Source organism: Stigmatopora argus, chromosome 21 (assembly GCF_051989625.1).
Source record: "Stigmatopora argus isolate UIUO_Sarg chromosome 21, RoL_Sarg_1.0, whole genome shotgun sequence".
In the NCBI taxonomy this organism is placed as follows: domain Eukaryota; kingdom Metazoa; phylum Chordata; class Actinopteri; order Syngnathiformes; family Syngnathidae; genus Stigmatopora; species Stigmatopora argus.
Window position 1 is genome coordinate 8,774,448 of NC_135407.1, and position 26,740 is coordinate 8,801,187.

A 26,740-nucleotide genomic window follows, 5' to 3' on the forward strand; every position below is an offset into this window, starting at 1 on the left:
GTGTAGAAGGAATGGAGAAAATGTCAGGTGAATGATCTGGGAAAATATTAAAATGATGCTTATAAAACAATACTTTCAATGGGGGTATTTCAGGTCACGTTCATAATAGCATGATTGCTCTTACACTAAAAATATACTTTTTAAGCGAGGCCTATTGTATGAAAACAAAAGGTTATTTTAGAATTCCTTTCAACAACGACCCAGAATAAACAAGAGGTTATATACTTAAAATCTCATCTCAATTTCTGAACCGTTTTATCCTCTTTTGGTTCGCAGGGGGTGCTGGAGCCTATCCCAGCTGACTCCGGGACAACACCCTGAATTGGTGGCCAGCCGCCCGTATACTTGAAATATAAACCAAAATACTTGAGAAGTCAACTCTTTCCACTACATCTCATAAATACAATTTTGTATTTACGACAAGGATGGGAAAAAAATACAAAACGTCAAATGCAAATAATTTGCCAAGAATTTATTATTTTGATAAGTGTCAAACATATGGACTCTACTTACATTGCTGCAAATCCAAAAATAGCCAACATAATAAAATGTTAAAACTTCTCCCACACAGGTTGCATGTACACAACATTTACTCACAAGTACACACTTTTAACATTATATTCATGGTTTTAAGAAAACCATTATAGTCAAACAAATATTTCAAAATACAGTACATTTATCAAAAAGTCATATTATTAGAGTATTTTTGGGGACATTTTCTGAATATTTTTTTTCCCATCAAATTCAATTAAGGACATCTTTCGACAAATTAAGGCGAAATTAGAAAGAAAAATAGTGTACATTATCTCAAGCCTTGTTTCATTCTACTTCAACACATCTTACAAATCAAATACAGGCTGTGATGGTAGACACAAACTGTTTGATATACTGTTTGCATACCTCCTTTGTGGATTACTATTAGTTTGGGTGATCACCCCAGAGCAACACACGTGAAAACCTATTATAATACACATTTATTTACATCTGAAATTCTTCATAATCATATTTTTTGTTGAATAAAAAAATAAAAGCAAGTAAAAAAAAATATCACCATGAGGTTCATATTTCTTATAATTTACATTCTGTAGATTTAGTTTTAAAAAAAGTGGCATTTGTTCCTTCCTGAGAAAGGTTTTCCTTTTTTAATCCGGTGGTCAAAGCCTAAAGAGGAAAATAAAATAAAATAAACATTCATTTACTGCCTCTGACTGGTACTCGGACGTTTGGTCGCCCGGACGTTTGGTCGCCCGGACGTTTGGTCGCCCGGACGTTTGGTCGCCCGGACGTTTGGTCGCCCGGACGTTTGGTCGCCCGGACGTTTGGTCGCCCGGACGTTTGGTCGCCCGGACGTTTGGTCGCCCGGACGTTTGGTCGCCCGGACGTTTGGTCGCCCGGACGTTTGGTCGCCCGGACGTTTGGTCGCCCGGACGTTTGGTCGCCCGGACGTTTGGTCGCCCGGACGTTTGGTCGCCCGGACGTTTGGTCGCCCGGACGTTTGGTCGCCCGGACGTTTGGTCGCCCGGACGTTTGGTCGCCCGGACGTTTGGTAACATGACAGAGAGTTTACTGTTGAAACCAGCGCTCAAAATTATATTCATGAGAGAGAGAGAGTTTAATATCTAAATATCTACTGTTGAAACCAGCACTCAAAATTATATTCACCCGGGCGACCATACATCCGGCGACCAAACGTCCGGGCGACCAAACGTCCGGGCGACCAAACGTCCGGGCGACCAAACCTCCGGTCACGCCTCTGACTACCAAGAAATCCCACATTATCAATTGTTAAACTCTAAACTCACCTCTGATTAATTTGTCCTAATGGCCTGCATAAAGGTGGATCTTTGCAAAAGAGATGGTTTCGTAGTAGTTTTTATGGCCCTTTTCATAAATGACGAAAATGTGTTTTCGGTCGCTTGCAGAGCCACTATCCAGGGATGTAATACAGGAGTAACCACTAGCACCTGACCATATCTGCAGAGCGTTTTTCTCCCAGGACAAACCATCAGTCTCTGACCAGCGTAAGGTGAGGTTAATTCCTGCAGGAACAATTAACCATTAACATATACACAATAGAACAAAACACGGTCATTATAATGCTAAGATCAGAAATGTTCTTATATGAAAAAGAATTGGAAATATTTTCCTAATTATTGTAGTATTTTGGGGAAGATAAAGAGCTTCATACTTTTTTGTGCATTGGACGGGTTGGTGAAGTAGATCACTCCCTCTTTCTGAAAGGCCCCAGCTGCTACTACAGGATCCACAAGCTCGTGGTCGAAATACAGGTCATCTATGGGAAGTGACATTCCGCCATCCCTGCTTCGCACCACTATGCGACACCTGCAGTGGTAGTTGTTCTGGTTTCGCACATTGATGACAATGCTCCCATCGGTCATTTCAAATGGCTATAGAATGGTAGAACAAAAAAATAGTTAAGATATAATATGAACAGTACTGGAATGTAGACTGTAGAGAAATACTTAACTCAAAATATTCTTTCCACTGTTCAACAATTGAGTTTAGGTCATTCAAAAGACTGTGTGTGGGTGTGTGCCTGTCTGCCCAGCATAATCAACCTTGGTTTTGCCTTCCATGTGGAGTGACAGAAATGGAATCTGGCTGAGCCAAGTTTATAGATTCAATTATAAAGATGGTTATTTAGAGGAGAAGCCAGAAAGTCAGAGACTGTGGTGACAGCAACCTGAAAGGCTGTTGGTGAACGCTATCGCGGATGGCGACACTGAAGCCTTTCACCTTGGTTCTCATTTTACCTGTCAGTCTATATTCCAAATTCTGAACAAGCTTCTGATCGCAAAAAGCTGCTGTCTGACTCGAACTAAAGAAATCGATGAACAGGTGTAATTTAAACTGAAGTGGTCAGAGTGAGGAAAGGGTTAAACAAATTCAGGGCAATTTAAAAAAAGTATTATACATAAAACAAGTACCGTGTTATCTTGCATATTATCCGCCCTGCGTGTAAGACGCACCTTTAAAACTGCCTTTAAAATCATTGAATTTTACAATTTCTCACGTATAAGCCGCCCCCTGATTCACAATTTTCACCTCCATATTCATGGTTTTAATAGGGAGTACAAATGTGTAACTTTGAAGGAAAAATCTTAAGAAAAATCAACGCACGTAATATTCAGGAGATACTATATGAATCAAAAGCACATTATTAGGGTCAATATCCTAAGGAAATTAGTAATTTATCCAGTAATGGTTGTTTTCTTACTGCAAAACAGAAAATAACCATAAAGTAAATGTTAATTTAACTACATCTACTGGTGAAAAATAGTATAGCGACGCTGTAAGTCATTTAAAATATATTCATTCATTCATTTTCCATACCGCTTATCCTCACAAGGTTCACAGGGGTTGCTGGAGCCTATCCCAGGCAACTATGGGCACCAGGCGGGGGACATTGGGGGCCAGTCAATTCCAAGGCACAAGAAGGCAGACAACCAGTCATACTCATACTCATACCTAGGGGCAATTTAGCATGTTCAACCAGCCTACCGCCGCCTCTTGGTGAAGAGGTTCACTCCCCGGACTTTGGTGCGGGTTCAATTCCCGCTGGTGTCGGTATGATTGTGAGTGCATATGGTCGTTTGTCTCTCTTTGTGCCCTACGGCTGACTGGCGACCAGTTTAGGGTGTCGTCTGCCTTTCGCCCAAAGTCAGATGGGTTAGGCTACAGAAACCGCCGCAACCCTTTTGATGATGTGCGGTATGGAAGATGAATGACTGAATGAACCATGGATGTGGGAGGAAACCCATGCAAGCCAAAGATGAAAATGCAAACTCCACACAGAAAGGTCCGGACCTGGGATCAAACCCTCAATCTCAAAACTGTGAGGCCGACGTGCTAACCAGTCGTCCACCAATATAATAAATTACATTTTTAAAATTTAATCTAATAAGTACATTAACACTTTTTCTCTTTTTATGAGTAAGTCATGTGTATTGCCAATTTCACATCAGCAACAAAGTGCTGGTCGCCACTAGATGAAAAACAACATGTCTTCACGTGATGTGCAAAATAATTGAAAGGTGCTCAACGCACCTGGCATTCATCGGGATTAAAGTCCAGCGGACTCTTTTTCTGGTTGTAAGGGATGCTTTTCAGCGCTGCACCATTGAACCATGTGTGTCCATGGTCATCACTCAGGATGCAAAATACACCATCCCCTTCCAAAGTTCCATGACCGCATACCACCAACCTTCCCTGGTTTGGCTCATAACGCTTCTGTTGTGAGAAAGAGAAGAAAATAATAAGGTCAAAACTCTATTGTACCTCAAACAAGGCTTTGAGCCCAAAAAAGGATCCCTGCTAAACAATACTAGTACAGTCGTACCTACTTACGAAATTAATTGGTTCCAGAATTTTTTTCCTAACTAGAAAATGTTGTAAGTAGAGGTGTACTTGATATGTAAATTCACTAATTCGTTCCACGGTCCTCACACAACTACCAACTAAACCATTTAAAATTGGTCAAAGTGTCCCAACTTTGTATGAAAGATGTGAGACAACACACAAAATGAGGGAAAATTATAAGGAAATTATTTATTAATGTCTTAAAATAAATAAAGTATATGAAAATGTGCCCTGTGGTGTTGAAAGAGTTACCTCCGCGGCCGTTATGCTGGGAGACGTAATACCTGTGTTTGTCCGCCAGATGGGGGCAAGGCCCCTTTCTACCAGGGCCGAAAGCCGTCCACTTTGTAGTACATTTTAGACTTTTACGTGTGCCCTGTATATGTGTGTAAAATGATGAATGTGAATTGAATTGAATGCTTTTATTGTCATTATATATGAGATAGAATGAGAGCGATGAAATGAGAGCCCAGTAGAGGGTAGCGGTGTTCTTAAGTGAGAATCAATGCATCCGTGACAATATTTTCAAAATAAAATAACGGATAAGGGAATGCATTCACTTTTGGGCCGATTTAGTAATTTGGATCTTTTTCGTATTTTGAGTCACTCATTTGCATATCAGTTCACATAGAAAATGTGTGCATTGATTGAGTGATATCCCAACTTCCTTTAACCTACAATAAAAATGAAATTAATAACATCTAATAAAGAATAAAAAATCTTAGCAAATACAGAATGCCTTTTCACAAATTCCATGAGGAGTCAGTTACAGTTGACACTAAAGCAAATTTAAAATATTGATGAAACTAATCCCAAACTTATTTATAAGGCAGTAATGCTGTCAGGTGAACAATTGTACAGCGTAAATTAGATACATTTAGTATATATTCAAAGAGAGTGAAAAGCCACATTTTGAAGGACTGTAAAACATCAGTTTTTCTGGTAAGGTGTACCAGAAAATTTGGTAAATCACTGCTAGATGTTCTACAGATGTACAAAAATCACATTTAAAATGCACAGAGCTAAAAAAAATAAAGATTAAAGTTGAACTGTCTTTACAATCTCTCACTTTGCTTTATCTCCTAGGTGCCTAACCGATTTCCCAATCAACTGGGGAAGTTGTAAGACACTAGCCGCACAAAAACCCAAAACACATTTGCTGTAGTGTTACCTGGATTCCAGAACCAGGTCCAGGGGCAAAACTCTTGACTCCAAGCTGGACCGAGAGGTTTCTAGGTGGACTCCAGCTCAGGCCGTCATCCTTGCTTTCTACCATCATGGTACTGGCAGGATTACAATTGTACAGGTGAAAGCAGAAGGTATAGACCAGGATAACTGAGCCGACTTCCTGGTCTACCACCACCGAGCCAAGGTTGAGGTCAATTCCGTCATCAACAATGAAGCTGGTTGGGGACCATGTGGATCCTAACGCAATGAAAGAGAGGAGGAGAATATTTTGGAAAATCTATCTCATAAAACAAAAATTCTCAAAAGCACAACTGCCCTTTTCAAAGGGTTTAAAAGAGTTTAACTGTGCTTCTGTTTTATGTGTGTAGGGAACAATGTGTTACATCTCTGGCACTTAAAGCTGCAACATGTGTTAATTGTGGATGGAGTAGAGAGGAAAGATCCACTTTAAAAACCAAACTGTAATTAGGGTTACCATTTCCAAAACACTAAAACTTTGTGACATCTACTTAGGCTAAGATTGTCACAATACCCAACTCGAAGTCCTCACAACAATGAATGAATGAATGCAAGACAAATTCTATTTTATATTCCTTAACATGATGTAACTAGGGCGTCTCCTTGTGCCCTGCGATCGGCTGGCCAACGATTCAGGGTGTCTCCAACCTCTGGCCCGGAGACAGCTGGGATTGGCTCCAGCACCCCCCGCGAACCCGCAAGATGAGATGATACAGGACAGGAACAGGAAAAATGTTTTGGATACCCTCTGCATATAAAAAGTCAAAATATTGAAAATGTTGCTCAAAAGTGAGGGCAAATAAGTAATGTGTACAACGCCAGATAGGGCGTTTAAATTAAGGACTGAACTGCATAAATGAGAAAATATGAACAACCTAACCGTGATTGGCCTACAGCTCGAGCCACATAAAAGCAACCAAAAGCTCAAACCAACTTTTATACGCAGGCCGCAAAACCAAATTACCAAAACAAATGCAGTTTTAGGTTTAGGGTTACACAGCATTTAGGGCAGGGGTGTCAAACCGGTCCTCAAAGGACCGCAGTGGGTGCAGGTTTTCATTCAACTCAACAAGAGGATAGCTTTTGCAAGTGTAATCAGTTAATTAAAATCAGGTGCTACTTATTTTAGAAGACACCTGATTGGTTAAACTGTCGGCACTAGATCGGTTGGAACAAAGACCAGGACCCACTGCAGCCCTCGGCGGGATCGGTTTGACACATGTGATTTAGGGTTAGGTTTAGGGTTGCCTAACCCTAAATGCTGTGTTAGGTTTAGGGTTGCCTAACCCTAAATGCTGTGTTAGGTTTAGGGTTGCCTAACCCTAAATGCTGTGTTAGGTTTAGGGTTGCCTAACCCTAAATGCTGTGTTAGGTTTAGGGTTACCTAACCCTAAATGCTGTGTTAGGTTTAGGGTTACCCAACCCTAAATGCTGTTAGGTTTAGGGTTACCAAACCCTAAACCTAACACAGCATTTAGGGTTAGGTTTAGGGTTACCTAACCCTAAACCTAACACAGCATTTAGGGTTAGGTTTAGGGTTACCTAACCCTAAACCTAAAACAGCATTTAGGGTTAGGTTTAGGGTTACCTAACACTAAACCTAACACAGCATTTAGGGTTACCTAACCCTAAATGCTGTGTTAGGTTTAGGGTTACACAGCATTTAGGGTTACATGCTGTGTAACCCTAAAGGTTAGGTTTAGGGTTAGGTAACCCTAAGACAGCATTTAGGGTTCGGTTTGGAGTTACCTAACCCTTTACCTAACCCTAAACCTAACCCTAAATGCTGTGTTAGGTTTAGGGTTAGAGTTAGGGTTAGGTGCAGTGGGGGCCAAGTCTGGTCCTCGAGAGCCCCTATCCAGTCTGTTTTCCATTGTAATATCCTATTTTTGGCGTTTTTCAGAGGGTGGGACGGATTAATTTGTATTTAGTTATTTTTCTACGGGGAAAAATTGATTTGAGATACGAGTAAATTGACATACAAGCTCAGTTCCGGAATGCATTAAGCTCGTATCTAAAGGTATTACTGTAATGAAATATATTTTTACTATGCAAAGGTGGAGATATTGCCAGTTTTAGTGCATCAACATTTCCACACTTTATTTTGGCTATTATAAGTTGATTGTTGTTGATTGTTCAGGTTGTGTGTAAAGATGCTTCAATCACATTAAAGTATGCGTGATCTTTAGTTTTATTTTATTTGATCATCAGTATGTTTGAAGATAGAACAACAGGTGGTGACACAAACTTCCCTTCGGTTTCCTTCTTCATGTGCTGTGCTCAAATAATCAGTCGTTTACGTACAAGACTGGAGTTGCAAATTAATTTTGCCTGAAAAAACGAACTCACAATATTGCCCAATAAATTTGTTTCGAGAAACTGATTCTCCAACAAACACGTCACATAAAAGCCAACGTCTTGTCTTCAGGCTCAATAGGTCTATTTTGACAAGCCAATTTGAACAAGGTCTTTGAAAATGAAATGTTAAATTTCCTCTATTGATTGGTTGATGGATCGTGACCAAACTACTGCTCTAATCTGTATTTCAATTGTGTCTAAGTAAATAATGACAGTTCTGGGGGAAGAGTTGCAAGGCCTATCTTACCTTTGTCAGTTGATCGCCGCATTGCAATGAACTTTGCTCCCACGTCGTTAGGTGTAGACTTTCTGCCCTCGGCAAAAGCTAGCAGACTTCCCGTGGGTGTAAAAGTGATCAAAGGGATCCTGTAGGTGTCCACCTCCCCCTCTACCCCGCTCACCCATAACAGCTGCTCGTCAATCACCAGGGGTTCAATCTAGATCAAGACAGTCAAAAAACAGTCACGACTATAAGGCGCACTTAAAAGTTTAAAATTTTCTCCAAAATAAACAGGGCGCCTTATAATCCAGTGTGCTTTATATATGGAAAAAAATAAAAATGTGTCATTCATTGAGGGTGCGCCTTATAATGTGGTGCGCCTTATAGTCGTGAAAATACGGTATTTGAATTTGTAAAGGCTAATAAGGAAAACACAACACAAATATACTGCAACTTTGTAAACATTAGTTTGGTTTGGTAATAACAATATTGGTTATCGAGTTTACCTTATAAAACTAATCATTAGCTAACGCTATTGTAAGCTATTATAAATTCAGGAAAAAGATATTGGGGAACTAGGCCTCACAGCTCTGGGATCCTGGGTTCAAATCCAGGTTTCCTCCCACATTTCAAAAACATGCATGGTAGGCTGATTGGACACTCTAAATTACCCCTAGGTATGGGTGGGAGTGTGCATGGTCTCCTTGTGCCCTGTGATTGGTCGGCCACCGATTCAGAGTGTCCCCCACCTCTGGCCCGGAGTCAGCTGGGATAGGCTCCAGCACCCCCCACGAGACATGCATGGTAGGCTGATTGGACACTCTAAATTGCCCCTAGGTATGAGTGTGAGCGTGATTGGTTGTTTGTCTCCTTGTGCCCTGCAATTGGCTGGCCACCAATTCCGAAGTCAGCTGGGATAGGCTCCAGCACCCCCACTAGACAAGCATGGTAGGCTGATTGGACACTCTAAATTGTCCGTAGGTATGAGTGTGAGCGTGATTGGTTGTTTGTCTCCTTGTGCCCTGCGATTGGCTGGCCACCAATTCCAAAGTCAGCTGGGATAGGCTCCAGCACCCCCCACTAGACAAGCATGGTAGGCTGATTGGACACTCTAAATTGCCCAGAAGTATGAGTGTGATTGGTTGTTTGTCTCCTTGTGCCATGCGATTGGCTGGCCACCGATTCAGGGTTTCCTCCGCCTCCGGCCCGGAGTCAGCTGGGATAGACTCCAGCACCCCCCGCGACCCTACTGAGGATAAAGCGGTTCAGAAAATAAATGAATGAATGAATATTGGGGAAGTATTCCAGCAGAAAAATATTTTTGTTTTAAAATTATTCCCGGGCCAATTGATGGCTGGGATAGGCTCCAGCACCCCAGCGACCCTTGTGAGGATAAGCGGTAAGGATAATGAATGAATGATTCCCCCCAAATGTGGTATTCTTATGTGTCGTCACGTCATATTTCTATGCCGCTACGTAAACTAGTCCGTGCGTATGACTTTGAAGTACTTAAAGTCAGATGATACATTAAAAAAAAGGTTGCGACAAGGCGTTATGTTAAACTAACAAAAATACTACTTACAGACTGTATTCACGACGACTTTAAGAGAAATAAACGTTGTTGATGTTTTTGTTTTTTTACCTTGACAGTGCAGATGACAGCAGGAAAAAGGAGCGACAGAGCAGCCGCTAGAATACTTCCTATTTTCGGGTTCAATTCCCTTTCGAAACCCATTTCGTGCGTTCGACCAGAGAAATAAAATACATGTGACAACAATTGCTTCAAAGCGTCGATGAATAAAAAGGAAAACACTTAGCTAGTCCACATTGCGATCCTGAATCAGCAACAAAGTGTCGGCTCATGTGACCAAGGTGGGCGGTCACATGATCATAACGTGAGAATAAAACCGGAAGTTAAACGTACGCTAAAATAAAATTCTAATAAGAGTGTTTTTTTAAAAATGAGGCTGCACGGCGATGGAATGTTTAGCACGTCTGCCTCACATTTCTAAAAATCGAGGGTTTAATCCCCGAAGGGTGTGAGGATAAACGGTACGGAAAATGGATGAATGAATGTTAAAAAAAAATTAAAAAATAAAACATTCTCAATGGTTTCATATTTTAAACAAATACCCACATGAATAATAATTGATGATTTTTACCTTCTGGCGTATTTCATTGACTTTCACTTTTGTATCACATTTGTTGGATGCTCGGTTGTTAGAATGTTGCTATATCTTTTACCACACGGTGGCAGTATTGTGCCAAAATTAAGTAGGCGACTGCTTTAAACACAAATACTAAAGGTCTTTTTTTTAGTAAAATGAAGCACTTTTCATTGAAATACATTCATTTTATGAACTGCTTATCCCCACGAGCGTCACGGGGGGTGCTGGAGCCTATCGCATGACTAGAATACGTTAAGTATTAAGGAATTGTAATAAAATGGGTAAATTCAATTTATTAATACATTTTAGTGGACCACCCTTTTTTTAAAAAACACGTTTCCCTACATATTCTCATCATGGGAATTAGAAATAGATAGCACATGTACTTTAAAAGTGCTTTGATTTTCTTTATATAATTATTTGCTTTTGAAAGCCACTATGAATGCTGTGAAATAATACATTCACCATGATTTTGAGTTTAACTATTTTGCATTGTAAATATAAGCATAAATTCAAATACTGTACAAGAATGAAAATTCTAAAGCCACTGTGGTTTAATTTATCTTTTGTAACAGTAAAAATACCAGGTTTTTAAGCCCTTATGATTCTTGTTCTCACACATTGCCCATACAAAAATGTATTTCTGAATAAAATAGTGAATAACACAGTAGTTTTATGTGGGAACCTAATAAGTAAATATAAATTTAAATTATTAATAACCACCTGGTATATCCACTCTGTTGAGCTATAGAATTCATATACTAAAGACTATTGTACTCAAAAATTAGTAAGAAATGTTATTGTAAAAAGAAAGTCAAAAGAGCAGATAGCTAGATAAACAAAGCTAAACTATATAGAAGTACTAATATTTACTCTCTGATAAAGGCATACAAGAGTAGCCTTAGATTTGAAAGTATGTGCGGGTGATTTCATTTGACCAAAACTAAAGACCAAAAATCTCATCTCATCTCATCTTCTTAACCACTTTATCCTCATTAGGGGCGCGGGGGGTGCTGGAGCCTATCCCAGCTGACTCTGGACAACCATGCACACTCACACCCATACTTATGGGGCAATTTAGAGTGTCCAATCAGCCTACCATGCATGTTTTTGGAATATGGGAGAAAACCGGAGTACCCAGAGGAAACCCACGCAGGCCCGGGGAGAACATGCAAACTCCAGACAGATGGACGTGACCTGGATTTGAACCCAGGAACCCAGAGCTGTGAAGCCGAGGCGCTAACGGCTAACCACTCGCGCCACCCCAAAAAAAAAAAATCCATAAGTATGGACTTATGGGGCAATTTAGAGTGTCCAATCAGCCTACCATGCATGTTTTTGGAATATGGGAGAAAACCGGAGTACCCAGAGGAAACCCACGCAGACCCGGAGAGAACATGCAAACTCCACACAGATGGACGTGACCTGGATTTGAACCCAGGAACCCAGAGCTGTGAAGCCGAGGCGCTAACGGCTAACCACTCGCGCCACCAAAAAAAAAAAATCCACTTTTCATCATCTGAACTCACAAAAAGTACACAAAAAGTGCCATGGGTCGATGGCATGTTTATTTACACATGCTACAATCACAACAGTTAAATAAAGGACAAATTAAAATAATTTTCCAGGACAAAATCCAGTGCACATTTTGATTTCAACTTGTTATCATTAAGAATACAACATCTCATTATACAAAAACCCTGTCATAGTCACGCTCCCATTGAAAGTAGGGTTGTGTTGAAACGTGAACAGCATTCCAGTAGTCATGGGGCCGTGCTGAGCTGAATCACAAGCAAAGAGAGAGAGAGAGAGAGCAAAATAGAGAAACTGAGAGCCACATCTACATGTGAATATCACATATACTCCACGCTCAAGTCTTACTGACCTTCCCTTCGAGAAATGACATTATCTTGGAACAACGGGAAAAAATGGAATTTCATAAAAAAAAATTCCCAGCATTGTTGATATTGATTTAGAGCAGAATAGAAGGTAGGATGTATTTTATCATGCTTACATTCTCTAAACCTTTTTTTTCCTTTTCTTCATGATATGCTCTTTAATTTTAGTACAAACAGATTTAGATTACAAAAAGAAGTTGCTGAAAGACTAAATATAACTTTCACATGCAAGGCTCGACCTAAGCGTAACTAGCTGTGCTTAGATTAAATGTCAGTGGGAGTGAAAGGAAATAAATAGAATATGAAACATAAAAAGTCACTGGGTGGAGTTAAACCTTTAATATGACAGTTTCTGTGTTAAAATCTGATTGAGGCATTTGTTATAGCTGTTGCTGTTTTTCACAGACATTAATGTCGCATTAATTCATATGGCTTATTTTCATTTTGAATGAGTATTTGTTTTCTCTCTAGTTTAAAAAAAATGAAACGACCAAAAATGACTGATCTTAGTTCTTCTTTTTTACTGGATTTCATCATAAGGACTTCTTTAAAATAAAAATAAAAATTATGTAATTTCCTTCCTTTTTGGACTGCATCAAAATTTTATAGAACAAATAATTCCGTGTAATAAATCATCAAGGAAAAAAAAAGGTTTTTGATTGCTTATTGTTGCATTTTACTCTTCCTGGATGTTAATTAAGTGCCACTTTCGTGTCTCTGATTCCAAGTTCTAGCTTTAATTTGAATATTTTCATGGCTTTGGGATTTAAAGGATGCTCCATTCATTGTCCAGATATTCTAAAATTATCCAAATCCAATTTAAAAACCAAACTGTAATTAGGGTTATTACATCGAATTCCTCATAACAATGAATGAATGAATGCAATACAATTTATCTTTGATATTCCTTAACGTGATGTAAATATGATGTGATGTATAACAGAAGAGGAAAAATGTTTTGCATACCCTGTGCATATAAAAAGTCAAAATATTAAAAATGTTGCTCAAAAGTGAGGGCAAATAAGTGCACAATGCCAGAAAGGGTGTTTAAATGAAGGACTAAACTGCATAAATTAGAACATATGAACAACCTAACCGTGATTGGCCTACATCCGAGAATAACGCTCACATTGTTCATGTTACAATGATTTTTAACTCTAATAGGGGCGTTCTTTTTTTTTTTTTACATAAAGGCTGTACAGAATGTGAAATAAGTACAAAAAAAAATTTGTACCAAGTGAAATATCCTGTTGTTTCCTCCTGAACAAGATGGAAGATGAGAATTATGATGATCCTTTGATGGAAGAGAGTGACGTGGATGAAGTTCAAACACATAAAAATGACAAACCCAAATGGGGAAATGGTATGTTCAAATCATTTAGCTAAATACAGTGGTACCTCGACATACGATCTTAATCCATTCCGGGACTGAGATCGTATGTCGAGCTTTTCGTAACTCGAGCGAAGGTTTCCCATTGAAATGAATTAAAAACAAATTAATTTGTTCCAACCCTCTGAAAAAACACCAAAAACAGGATATTGGATTGGAAAAAATGTTTTATTTCTTCTAATTCGCCATCTATTAACAAAGTAACACATAACTAGTGGTTTAATAGTAATAAAATGTGTTTAATAGAAGTAAAATTAGACGCATTTCACGGAGGGTAGAGACAGCGATATCGGCCTATCGGTGTTGTGTGCATGAGTATACTTCATTACCCAGAAAGCCCTCTTTTTGACCGCGCATGCACGTTGTGCGTTTCCTGGTCGAAACTCGTCTGAATAAATCGTTCAGTGCTCGTAGATATCTGTTATACACGAAAGAGATGCGGCAAAAAAAGACAATGATTCCACGACAACGTACTCTTAACCTAACAAACAAATTTAAATGAACTTGGATTAATATATACAGACACTCAAACATATGTTTAATGTAACTTTACACAAAACTGAATTCTATTTTTTTTTTATTTTTTTTTTACCTTCGTTCTGGCCGAGTTAGTTGTTTGCCACGCCTCCACCCTCACATTCGCTATCGATGGGCTGTTTGCTGTTGTATACCCTTCAAAATATTCCGAAAATGATGCACAGGGCAACAGGAAATGCAACAGCCTACCCACGTATTGATTGTGGGTAACAATGTTCCCTCAAATTTTTTTGTTTGTCTGGGCAGAAAGACAACCTCCCTGAGCACACTGAGTACTGGTGTGAGCAACATCATCATTGCTCGCTATGGGCACACACCAGTATCACACCTGCCATAAGCAGGTGCCTGTCTACTACACATAAATTATTTAGTAATAATAAAATGTAATGATTAATATCTATGAATGGGCGGCCCGGCGGATGAGTGGTTTGCGCGTCTGCCTCACAGCAAAAAAAAATTTAAAAAATTGGATTTTATTGTGTGCGCTCCATATGATTTGCTGTGCGCAGAGAAGACGAGAGAAGTGCGCAATTGCGCACATGCGCAGCTTAGAGGGAGCATTGGTGGGTAATGAAGTTTTATTCTGAGAAAGGGTGCCATTGCCTATGGGTGTTGTGTGCACGAGTATACTTAATTACCCAGAAAGCCCTCTTTTTGCCTGCGCATGCGCATTGTGCGTTTCCTGGTCGATGCTAGGAGAAACTCGTCTGAATAAATCGTTCAGTGCTCGTAGATATCTGTTATACACGAAAGAGATGAGGCAAAAAAGACAGTGCGCTACAATGATAAACAGCCTCTCATGTCATGGCCACCTGGCTTGGTCACATCTAGAAATTTTGATCGTATCGCGGGCGAATTATTTGATCGAAATTTTCGTTGTACCACGAGCATGTCGTAGGTAGAGCAGATCGTAGGTCGAGGTACCACTGTACAATATATTGTTTATGCCTTTCACACATACTAACTAACACACACAACATCTCTCCCCTGCTTTAGGTCAGTGTGTTCTGGCAATTCCAAGCTGTTCCCTATTGAACCCCACCTTTGACCTCTCACAATGCAGCACCACATTGGAAAGGAACGGATTTCAGGTCCCATACATTAATAATAAATAATGTCCACCATAACATATCTTTCTGTAATGGAGTTTGTATAGATTGTAAAATCTTTCTTTTCACATTAGATTCCAATGACAGAAATTGAGATGCCCTTAAAAACAGCCCTGGAAGTTCCTTCAATCAAAAGATATATGATTTTCAACTCTTCCTTCTTCCATATCTTAATGTCACCGGTATGGATGGTCCATTTGATTGAAAATATTAATGCATTGTCACACACATTATCCAAAGGAAGACTTGACATTTTATTATTAGCTATGGATTGTCAGTACCATATTTTCCGCACTATATAAGGCACACCTTCAATGAATGGCCTATCTTAAAATTTGTTTCATAAGTAAGGGGCTCTGGATTAAAAGATGCAGTAGTAGTTGTGGTGGTGCTAGTGCAGGGGTTGCCAAGTCCGGTCGTCGAGAGCCCCTATACAGTCTGTTTTCCATATTTCCCCTCCTCTACCACACCTGAATCAAATGATCAACTCATCAGCAAACTGTCCAGAAGCTTCATACCGATCCCGATGATTTGATTCCGGTGTGTTGGTGGAAGGAGACATGAAAAACACACTGGATAGGGGCTCTCGAGGACTGGACTTGGCCACCCCTTTGCTAGTGCTAGTAGTCGGGGATTGTGTATTACATCCACTAGATGCAGTTGTGGTAGTAGTGGTAGTGGTGGGTTGTGTTATGTGTTATACATCCACTAGATGGAGCTGTAGCAGTAGTAGTAGTAGCAGTAGCCGTAGCAGTAGCAGTAGCCGTAGCAGTAGCAGTTGCAGTAGTAGTAGTAGTAGTAGTAGTAGTAGTAGTAGTAGCAGTAGCAGTAGCAGTAGCAGTAGCAGTAGTATTAGGAGTAGCAGTAGCAGTAGTAGTAGTCGCAGTAGTAAAAGGAGGAGTAGTAGTAGTCGCTGTAGTAAAAGGAGGAGGAGTAGTAGTCGCAGTAGTAAAAGGAGGAGTCGTAGTAGTCGCAGTAGTAAAAGGAGGAGGAGGAGTAGTCGCAGTAGTAAAAGGAGGAGTAGTAGTAGTCGCAGTAGTAAAAGGAGGAGTAGTAGTAGTCGCAGTAGTAAAAGGAGGAGTAGTAGTAGTCGCAGTAGTAAAAGGAGGAGTAGTAGTAGTCGCAGTAGTAAAAGGAGGAGTAGTAGTATTCGCAGTAGTAAAAGGAGGAGGAGTAGTAGTCGCTGTAGTAAAAGGAGGAGGAGTAGTAGTAGTCGCAGTAGTAAAAGGAGGAGTAGTAGTAGCAGAAGTAGTAGTAATAGGGGTTGTGTTAGACATACACTTGATAAATTTGTAGTTGTATTAATAGGGTGTGTTATACCGCCACTAGATAGAGCTGTAATACTAGTAGTGGGTTGTGTTATAAATACACAAATCTGTAATAATAAGGGGGTGTTATACATAGAGCCATAGTAGTAGTAATAGTAGTAGTTGTTAGGGTTTGTGTTATACATTTTCTACAATGTAGATGAAGCTGTGCTACGGGGTATTTCATACAATGACCAACCAGTATTGATCATTGAATATGAGGCACATCCAATTATGAGGCACAAAGCAGGCTTTTGAGAAAATTTAAGTCTTTCAGTTGCGCCTTATCGTGCGTAAAATATGGTACGGTGATATACATTATGTTTTGACACGCAAACATCTTTTTAATGCAAACTGTCGTTCCGGCAGTTTCTGTATATAGTGTTGTGGTGCGCCGTGTTTTCCACGCTGCGCCTATATATGACCATCAGCGACTATTGGATCCTGTGCCTGTGTGTCAGCCTGATTTCCATCTTCCTCACTACTGCTATAATTTTTGTTCTCCACCACAATAAAAAGGAGGTAAAATAAAAATCCTTCATTCAGTGTTCTTTGAACAAAATGCTTTTTTGAATAGAACACATTTATGTATATGGTGTCTCTGACAGATTAATATTAACTTGGATGTACGGCTAATCCAAGTGAATGAGAAGATGGTAAAGCACAAGCTTCTGGTAGCCGTGGCCGACTGGGTGCACAACTGCAAAGGAAGCATTCAGGTCGGTCCTGTGAATTTGACAAATACTGTTGTGATAAAATGTTCCAATTTACTACGAATAATTGTTTTCCAAGTTAGCTCACCTGACCCCTCGCCCAGTTTTGTGTTCTCTAATAGATCTATATATACTAATAAAAAGTTTGTAACTACAAACTGTAGAAAAACAATCAGGGAATTTAATTGAATGGTCCAAAACCCTGCTTTTTTTCCAGAGTCTTTTTGGGTTAGTATGGATATTAAAATCGGGTTTTTCCTCATCCATTAATTTTGTCATCTCACTTTTTGCAGTGTAAAAATGTATTAATGAAGCCACCCCTTTCCGTGTGCGGTCGATTGGTCGCCGGTCTTTTGGTTGCCGTATTTTGGTCGCCGGTCTTTTGGTCGCCGGTCTTTTGGTCGCCCATTGTCGCGGTCCGGGCGACCAAAAGACCGGTGACAAAACAAAGTAAAACAACACGGTCTACGCATCAATAAAAGCCAACAATGGCCATGAGCAGTTTCACTGAGCCATACAAGAGTTTGTATGTACATGAGTTGTCCCCTTAGGAAGGTACGTCAGTCAGGGACTTAACAAGTTCTCCAACAAAAAACAATAAAAGTCCGGGAAAGTTGGAGCTTTTCTTTAGCCTAATAATTAATAGGGCATTAAGTATGACTAAATAGTAATTCGCAGTTTGTATTTAGGGAATTTGAGCAACGATTTAAATGGTAATTATCAATAACCTTCCAGGCGATCAAAAGACCGGCGACCAATCGACTTCTACACATGAAGTAAACCTCATTAGGGGTCATATATGATCTGGAGTCAGTAACACCTAACTTTGGGGTTGCGTATACCCTCAGCAAGTATTTTACAACTGCAAAAAAATAATAATAATTTGTAACCCACCTGAAAAGCATGCTTTTGCAAAATGGCACAGGGGGATTTTGAAAACTCCACAAAGATTCAAACCCAGCATCTTTTTCATGTGGAGATAATCATGCTAAATGAGGATGGGATTAAGAACAAGAAAAACCAGACTACTGAGGAACTGTGCGGTAACTTCAGTCTCAGTCTGCAGAATGTCCCCACCTTGTGGACTTCCTGTGTGTGGCTCCAGTTTTTTACCTAGGTCTACAATGTCTTGTGTGTCTTGTGTGTCTTGCTACTGCAACCAAGAAATTTCCCGAATACGGGATGACATAAAGTTCTAACCTAACCTAACCTAAAACATTAGAAAATGAGAAAAAATAGAAAATTGGGAAGATGTGCATTGGCGAAATATAATTAAGAATTGGAATATTACCCATACTCATTCGTCATGGAGTACTAATTTGTCAACTTTGTTTATTCCTTTCGGTAGCTGTACTTTGTGTACTGGGACATGGCTTGTTGTTTGCGAACACTGACCGAAACTCTAGAGGATCACAGTTTAGCGGGCAATGACACCTGGGTAAGTGATCTCTGTCAAGTGGGCTGCATACTGGGTCAACATAAATCAATGAAGATTTATATCTGAAGATTAAATTGCGCTCGTGTCGACCTTTCCCTTATTTGGTGTCCACCATTCACTAGAGCAAGCTGAAGAAGAAGATGTCCCACCTTGTCCTGATGACTGAAATCCCGTGTAAAGATCCCAAAGGTCCTTCTGATGAGGAACAAGGACCTCAAGAGGAAAGGCCTCTACTGAGAAATGAAGACTGTGGTTCTTCTTCATCCTCTAAATTTACAACAAACTACAGTCTCATTCCTGAGGCATCTCTACCTGCTCAGGTAAAACAAGCATTCAAAACCCCACACCTTGTAAAAAAAAAGTCCAGTACATTGGTCTTTTGTTATAGACTCAAGCCCACCAGTTGCTGATGATCTACAGTGCTGCCTATGTGAAGCTTTTGGTCTCTGATAGGCTGTCTGGAAGATCATACCACCGCATGCGACCTCAGAGTAATCACTGCACCACTGCGCCATTCTGCCTTTGCCAGTACATCAAGCTCAAGATTCTTGAATAGCACAACAGACTGAAAGCAGAAAAGGACCCAAGTGGACAATATGAATCCTCACAGCTACTGTGATTAAAAATAATAACTTCTCAAGCAAGGGCGGGACTTGGGGAGGTGCTGGGTTGCGTGGTTGCACCTGAACACGGGCCCCTCAGCTGTAAAAGGGACCTGGGTGGGCCAAGTGAGGATCTAGAAATGAGATATGATGATACGCGGAGCTATAATATAATATTGTTGCCCCATGTGTTACGTCCACGTGAGACGTCTTCGGCGAGATTGGAAGGATTAGGACCCAGTCGCGGGGAAGCAGGTGGGGACGAGGCAATTTGTGCTCATAACAACAACTTTAATAACTTAGAAGGGACCTTACAAAACAACAAGGACTTGTGAAACGAAAACCAAACCAAACCAAACCGGAACATGTCGTATTTCTGGCATAGTCCGTCTTGAAAATGGCTTTAAATCAACACAACAATATATTTGCTTGTACAGCTCGCTACAGATACAGTTTGGTAGCTTTGGCTAATCACTAGCCAATCATAGTTGGTGAAAGCGATGACGTATCCCTACGCCTGCGAGAAGGCATTGTGGTGTTGCCAATTCGAAATCTGATTGGTTAAAGCAACAGTCTTATCGACGCTTGTTTAATGCAGCAGAGCCTGCAGAACTGATTGTGAAGGCCTTGAGGCAGATTTATGACCCTGGGAACAAATAATGGCTGAAATGTGATTGGTTAAATAAATGCTTCAATATGAAAACACACATCTAGAAGCAGTGCAACCAGGGGGAAAAGCAATGAAAGGAAGCTAACAGACTATTTGGAATTATTTAATAAGTATTGATGGACAAAATATAATATATTATTCAAATATTTCTTAGGCCAGCAGAGAAGGCCTTGAAGGCCCTGGTGGCCCGCCACTGTCTTTTTTTTTTTATCACATCAAGTTTTTGTACCATAGAATTTCTTAAAACAAATCTTAAACAAATAAAGAAAAGAAAAACACAATGTATACTCAACATATAATTGGACATTTCCTTTTCAATTAAAAAAATCTTGACTTCGATTGGCTGGCAACCAATTTGGGGTGTCCCCCACCTGCCTCCAATAGTTGGCTGGGTTCGAGGATAATCAGTATACAGAAAAAGAATGAATAAAAAAAATTGACATACAATGAATTATGAAAGAAACGGTGTTATTATTTTGCAATGACAACATAGCTTGTTGTGTCAATGGTGTAACAACATAGCGAGTAGGTAAGCTGTGGGGAAGCAATTTGACAATTCCGCAATCAAAAAATGAGTAAAAGCAGCTTTGCTTGTTTGTTTTGTTCTAAAAAAAAATAGATTTAGTTGGGGCAATATTTGTTGTATTACTGTACTGAGTACTGCATAAGGCTGTTTTTGGAATCAAATCCATTTCTAATGAACTATGTACGCGGCGGACACAAAAAGCAAATATAACCTTAATGAATCTGACACTGCTGAGATCTGAATAAATTTTAGTTTTGAGATCAGCCATCCACACTGAAAAAGTTGGCATTAAATAAAGGAGAGCTGCGAGAGGCCAAATTAAACAAGTTCAGAGATGCTGGTTCTCCAATGGAAGCTAAATGACCATCTGTGATCCTAAGTACATAAGGTTGGCTTTGTTTCCATTGCATCTGATAGGTTCACCAATAGGCATTCCCAAATGCACGGACAAATAAAGAGAAAAGACAATCTTCTGGGCTTTTTGCACGGCAACGCGCTCGTAACATAACATAAACAAATTTAAATGAACTTGGATTACGATGCAGAACCTCTAAAATACATTTAATCTAACCTTACACTAAACTTAATTGTAATTTTGTTTTAAATTTTTATACCTTTCTTCTACCGGGTTGGTTCTATTAGCCCCGCCTCTACCCTGACTTTCAGATGCAACCTATCGAGGGTTGTTGGCTTTTGTCTTCCCTTCAAAATATTCAGAAAATGATGCACACAAATGTCCTTACAATAGGATAACGCACGACCACTTGCCAACGAGAAGTAGTATATATGACTCTCGTATTAGCGATCGCCTCGCCATTCGCAATGACTAACGGGGAAAAAACCCACTGAAAAAAATGCAACGCTACGCCTGGTGCTCGTAGAGACATTACACGAGGGAGTTGCGACCAGAACGCCAGTGCCCATGATGTTCTTATGAGCAGCCTCTCGTGTGCGCTGTATGCTCATATATCAAAATTTGTCTCGTATCTCAAGAAAAATATTTGCCCGAAATTTTACTCGTATGTCAAATTGCTCGTATGTCGTGCACTCGTATGTCGAGGTACCACTGTAATATGAAACTAAGTTCAATAGTAAAGCAAAGCAAATATATAATCATGTGGAACTAATAATCTTCTAAAGATAATGAGCAAAGTTTAATAGTAAAGCAAAGCATTCTTTATTGCAAGCAAATATCGTGACCGGACGTTTCGTCGAAAGACGTTTGGTCCCCGGACGTTTGGTCCCCGGACGTTTGGTCGACCGGACGTTTGGTAGAACGGATGGGCCGTCGACCGGACGTTTGGGCGCCGGGTTCGCTCGCTGTCAAATTATGAGAGAGAGAGACAGAGAGTTTACTGTTGAAAGCGAGCAACCAGGTAATCTCTCGCTCTCAAAATTATAATCATGAGAGAGAGAGAGAGTCCGTTCTACCAAAAGTCCGGTCGACACCCCGTCCGTTCTACCAAACGTCCGGGGACCAAACATCCGGGGACCAAACATCCGGAGACGAAACATCCGGGGACCAAACGTCTTTAGACGAAACGTCCGAGTGCTGCAAATATATAATCATGGGAAACTAGTAATCCTCTAATCATAATGAGCAAAGTTTAATAGTAAAGCAAAGCATTCTCCATTGCAAGCAAATATATAATCGTGTAAAACTAATAATCCTAACAGAATCTCATCTCGTTTTCTGAACCCCTTAATCCTCACAAGGGTCATTTTCCATACCGTTTGTCCTCATTAGGGTTGTGAGGTCCTGGAGCATATCCCAGCCAACATGGGGGGGACCAAGCAGGGAGACATGATTGACTATATTATACCATGCATTTCATTTCCACTTGTGATGTGATTCTTTATTTAATCTTCGCATTCATCACATTGTGGATGGCCCGGCGGCTGAGTGGTTTGTGCGTCGGCCTCGCAGTGGGGGACCTGGGTCCGAATCCAGGTTGGTCCACCTGTGTGGAGTTTGCATGTTCTCCCTGGGCCTGCATGGGTTTTCTCCAGGTACTCTGGTTTACTCCCACATTCCAAAGACATGCATGGTAGGCTGATTGGACACCCTAAATTGCCCCTAGGTGTGAGTGTGTGTGAATGTTGAGGATAAAGCGGTTCAGAAAATGAATGATATCTTTTTTTATTACTTAGGAAAAATTTAATTCCCGCTATTCTCGATAATCCAGTCCATTTTCCTCTATCTAATTTTGTGCTCTGACTTGAGCTGACCTCATTCCTCTATTGCATTATCTCTAATGTTTTCAAGTTAGTTTAGTTTTAATCCCAAGAAGTAAAAGAATACAAACATAATAGGGAGAAACACTGTCACGGCATATGAGAGCAAGAGGGAAAAAGACACAGGAGCAGGAAAACGGGTCAGCTATAAATAGCTTTTTAGTGAGAGGTTGGAGAGAGACACACAGAGGTAGAAAATACACACATATACTCAAAGAAAAAGATGCTGTGTCCTCCAAGTTGTCGTTCACAGACTGTAATTCATATATTTTATTCATGACTCAAAACAGCTCAACTCCTGTGAAACACAACCACGAACAAATAACCACAATTTAAAAGAAATGTGTACACTTTGTAATTCCTTGACCTTGAAAAAAAAGAATCTCTTGCATGACATTGTCAATTGAAATTAAACAAGATTTAAGCTCACAAAACAAACTGGAGAAAAAAAAACATTTGCATGAGAAAGAAAAGCACTCATGAAGCTGCATTTTAGCGTAAATAAACTAGATATGTGAAAGTGAAAGTTTATTAAAACACATTTATATTTGTGCATTATGCACTTAACAGCAACGCTGTGTAATTCATGACTTGCCGACATTTTGGATAGTTTATTTTCTGTTCTTCCTTTTTAATTTAACATATAATTTTACAATAAATTATATGTACTGTATATCAAACTTTGCTCATATTTTCACATTCTTAGCATCATTTTTGGAGCAAGTGTCTTATGTTTATACTGTCTGACACCAACAAGTGTGATACCCTATAAAACCTATGGACATAACAAACAGCCATTCTTATTTACATTCACACTTATGGAGAATTTAGAGTGTTCACTACTCTAACATAAACTGCTTTGTTAAAAAGCAAAACGAGAAACTATCATTTACGGAAAAATACTGGCAGCTGTGGTTCCAAGGATTGGACCATGTATAAGAAGGAAAAACTTGACTTCAAGCTTAGTGTTGAATGAACCAAAAAAAATCTTAAAATGCTACAATCTGCCTGTTATTTTACAGCAAAAGTAAAAAGTATGAATGTGTACAAAATTATCTGTTATAAGCAATGTTCCCTCTATTTTTTTGTTTGTCTGGGCAGAAAGACAACCTCCCTGAGCACACTGAGTACCGGTGTGAGCAACATCATCATTGCTTGCTATGGGCACACACCAGTATCACACTTGCCATAAGCAGGTGTATGTTTACTACACATAAATGATTTAGTAATAATAAAATGTAATGATTAATATCTATGAATGGGCGGCCCGGCGGATGAGTGGTTCACGCATTGGCCTCACAGCTAAAAAAAAAAAAAAAAATTGGGATTTTATTTTGTGCGCTCCATATGATTTGCTGTGCGCAGAGAAGAAAAGAGTAGTGCGCAACTGCGCAAGTGCGCAGCTTAGAGGGAACATTGGTTATAAGATGTCATAAGGTGCTAGCATAGTTTTTGAGTTTTTAGGGAGTAAAGTTTTCCTAACTTTCAAACTGCATACTACTACTATCAGTAACTTCAGTAACTCAGTAGTCAGCAGGCTTGACTGCCAAGATGTCAGCGTGAATTTTTAAATCCTAATTGACAACAAAAACGATAAAAGGAGTAGAGTAGTATCAGTGTAAAAATCTGACATGTTTTTTCTACCAATATTTTCAGTAAAAAAAAATGAAAATGCAATTATCAAAGCACTATGAAGCTTTTACATGTATTTACAGTTTTACTGTTATTTTTGCAATGATTCTGATAACCCTAGTTGCCAGTATTTTACTGTAAATGTACCATTGTTTTTTTTTTTTACCGGGCATGAGGTGAATGTTTTGCCTTCAAATCCATGAATTAGACAAAAAATAATAATTGTGAAGCAAAATATATTGACTTTTAATCTTATTTTGTCCCAATCCAACCATAGAAATGCATAGCAAAAGAACAAAACGACAACAACAACACAAAGAAACAAGCAGTAGGAGTAAGTTTTTGAGCAACATCATATTTTCTTTCGTCCATGAATACTGTGATTAATGGACTATAAGTCACACTTTTTGGCTATAATTTAAACTAGTTTGGCTGAGCTGGCGACTAATACTCATGTGCAAAGATATATATATATATGTATATATATAAATATATATGTATATATATGTACATATATATACTATTTATATATATATACACATACATACATACATATATATATATAGTATATATATATACATATATATATATATATACATATATATATATAAGCTCCAGCACCCCCCGTAACCCTTGTGAGAATAAGCGGTTCAGAAAATGAATGAATATATATGAAGTCTTGGGATACAAGGTCAAGTCGTTCTTAAAATGTAAAACATTTGCTTCTAAAAATCAGAACTAAATACCATTCACGTGGCAAATGAATATATCTAAAGAAAACAAGTCGTAAATTGAAACACTTGTATCTCAAGGCACCACTGTTAAATTATTTTAATAATAGCCTCTATATAGAAGAACTGAAATAATCTTAACAATTTGATCAAAATGGGGAATGAGGAAGTGGAACAGATATGTGGACCGGCCAGCAACCCAAAAATAAAACATTAGGTTTCAAGGTTTCATAAGGATGAGGCAAAAGCAGACACACTTTCACATTCCATACAAACCAAAGCTCTGCAAATCATTTCAGGCATTATTAATACATTTCATCTCTTTCTTCTATTATAAATATTGATTTTATGCATTCTCTGCAATGTTGATGTCTCTTCCTACACGACAACAACCACACTTGAAGGGAAATTCCATCTACAGTCTATCTTAGCACACATGCACAGCAAGCACCCATCCAAACATAATTTTCTTGACGATGAAATAAATTAAACCAAGGATGGCATGCAACCTTATGCTATCTCCTAATCGCTACCGTCTCACAGTAACGTGTCCAAGTGCAACACAATATGGGCCAATACGCTTCTAATAATGAGATATTAACATAGAGCAATGACTAGATTAAACCGATTTTCTTGTTGTCACTACTAAATACATTTTGCAAGAATCTTTTTTTTTAAATTTAAAATGGCTTCACAACAAAGGCATTTATTGACATGCACTACTTGAACTATAATAAGCTGCATCATCTTTCAAGAATCTAATAACGCTAATAATATATTAAGGTATTGAATTCCAGCCCATGGCAACACAATATGAATATCTGGCACATGTTAGCTCAGTCAATCATAGGATTTCTAAAAATTCAAGAAAAATAAACACGTTATACACTGTACCATTGGACAGCAAATACGAAACATTTCCCAAACCAAGCCATGTTAGCCCATGTAGTCACATTGTCCACTAGCCTACATTTGGCATGTTAAATGTGTATTGATCCACTCCCCTTGACGCTTGAATTTTAGTCCCTTACACAAGTGGGTACTCGGACGTTTGGTCGGCGGATGTTTGGTCGGCGGACGTTTGGTCACCGGACGTTTGGTCGCCGGATGTTTGGTCGCCCGGACGTTTGGTCGCCCAGACGTTTGGTCGCCGGACGTTTGACAACATGACAGAGAGTTTACTGTTGAAACCAGCGCTCAAAGTTATATTCATGAGAGAGAGAGTTTAATATCTAAATATCTACTGTTGAAACCAGCTCTAAAAATTATATTCACCCGGGCGACCAAACGTCCGGCGACCAAACGTCCGGGCGACCAAACGTCCGGCGACCAAACGTCCGGCGACCAAACGTCCGGCGACCAAACATCCGGTGACCAAACGTCCGGCGACCAAACGTCCGTCGACCAAACGTCCCGTCGACCAAACGTCCGCCGACCAAATGTCCGGGCGACCAAACGTCCGGGCGACCAAACGTCCGCCGACCAAACGTCCGCCGACCAAACGCCCGGGCGACCAAACGTCCGGGCGACCAAACGTCCGGGCGACCAAACGTCCGGCGACCACACGTCCGTCGACCAAACGTCCGGTCGACCAAACGTCCGGCGACCAAACGTCCGCCG

General features: G+C 39.7%; 2 protein-coding genes across 3 annotated transcripts; one reads left to right on the top strand and one right to left on the bottom strand.

The window, feature by feature from the left end:
• Positions 1-457: 457 nt before the first annotated feature.
• Positions 458-10,042, bottom strand: neu1 (neuraminidase 1). Its single transcript, XM_077591110.1, has 7 exons — positions 9,807-10,042; positions 8,192-8,381; positions 5,552-5,805; positions 4,069-4,251; positions 2,189-2,408; positions 1,803-2,039; positions 458-1,161 (listed from the first exon to the last, which is right to left on the bottom strand). Exons 1-6 carry the CDS (start codon positions 9,897-9,899, stop codon positions 1,819-1,821), a joined length of 1,161 nt encoding a protein of 386 aa, XP_077447236.1. The 5' UTR covers positions 9,900-10,042; the 3' UTR covers positions 458-1,161; positions 1,803-1,818.
• Positions 10,043-12,141: 2,099 nt separating this feature from the next.
• Positions 12,142-21,033, top strand: tmem268 (transmembrane protein 268). 2 transcript variants are annotated; one of them, XM_077591400.1, is made up of 9 exons: positions 12,142-12,321; positions 13,500-13,593; positions 15,154-15,248; positions 15,341-15,448; positions 16,943-17,095; positions 17,182-17,292; positions 18,635-18,724; positions 18,847-19,044; positions 19,113-21,033. In XM_077591400.1, exons 2-9 carry the CDS (start codon positions 13,500-13,502, stop codon positions 19,278-19,280), a joined length of 1,017 nt encoding a protein of 338 aa, XP_077447526.1. In that variant the 5' UTR covers positions 12,142-12,321; the 3' UTR covers positions 19,281-21,033. The 2 variants fall into 2 exon arrangements, with proteins under 2 accessions (XP_077447526.1, XP_077447525.1); XM_077591399.1 differs by lacking the exon at positions 12,142-12,321 and having other exon boundaries at positions 13,427-13,593.
• Positions 21,034-26,740: the final 5,707 nt, after the last annotated feature.

Bases quoted from the DNA above. Each gene is read 5' to 3' on its own strand.
- neu1 (XM_077591110.1), bottom strand. From the start codon at position 9,899: ATGGGTTTCGAAAGGGAATTGAACCCGAAAATAGGAAGTATTCTAGCG. The intron at 5,806-8,191 runs GTAAGATAGGCC...TCATTGCGTTAG, and splicing joins GCGGCGATCAACTGACAAAG to GATCCACATGGTCCCCAACC. The intron at 2,040-2,188 runs GTATGAAGCTCT...TTGTTCCTGCAG, and splicing joins CCCGTCCAATGCACAAAAAA to GAATTAACCTCACCTTACGC.
- tmem268 (XM_077591400.1), top strand. From the start codon at position 13,500: ATGGAAGATGAGAATTATGATGATCCTTTGATGGAAGAGAGTGACGTG. The intron at 17,293-18,634 runs GTCGGTCCTGTG...TCCTTTCGGTAG, and splicing joins ACTGCAAAGGAAGCATTCAG to CTGTACTTTGTGTACTGGGA. The intron at 19,045-19,112 runs GTAAAACAAGCA...CTTTTGTTATAG, and splicing joins AGGCATCTCTACCTGCTCAG to ACTCAAGCCCACCAGTTGCT.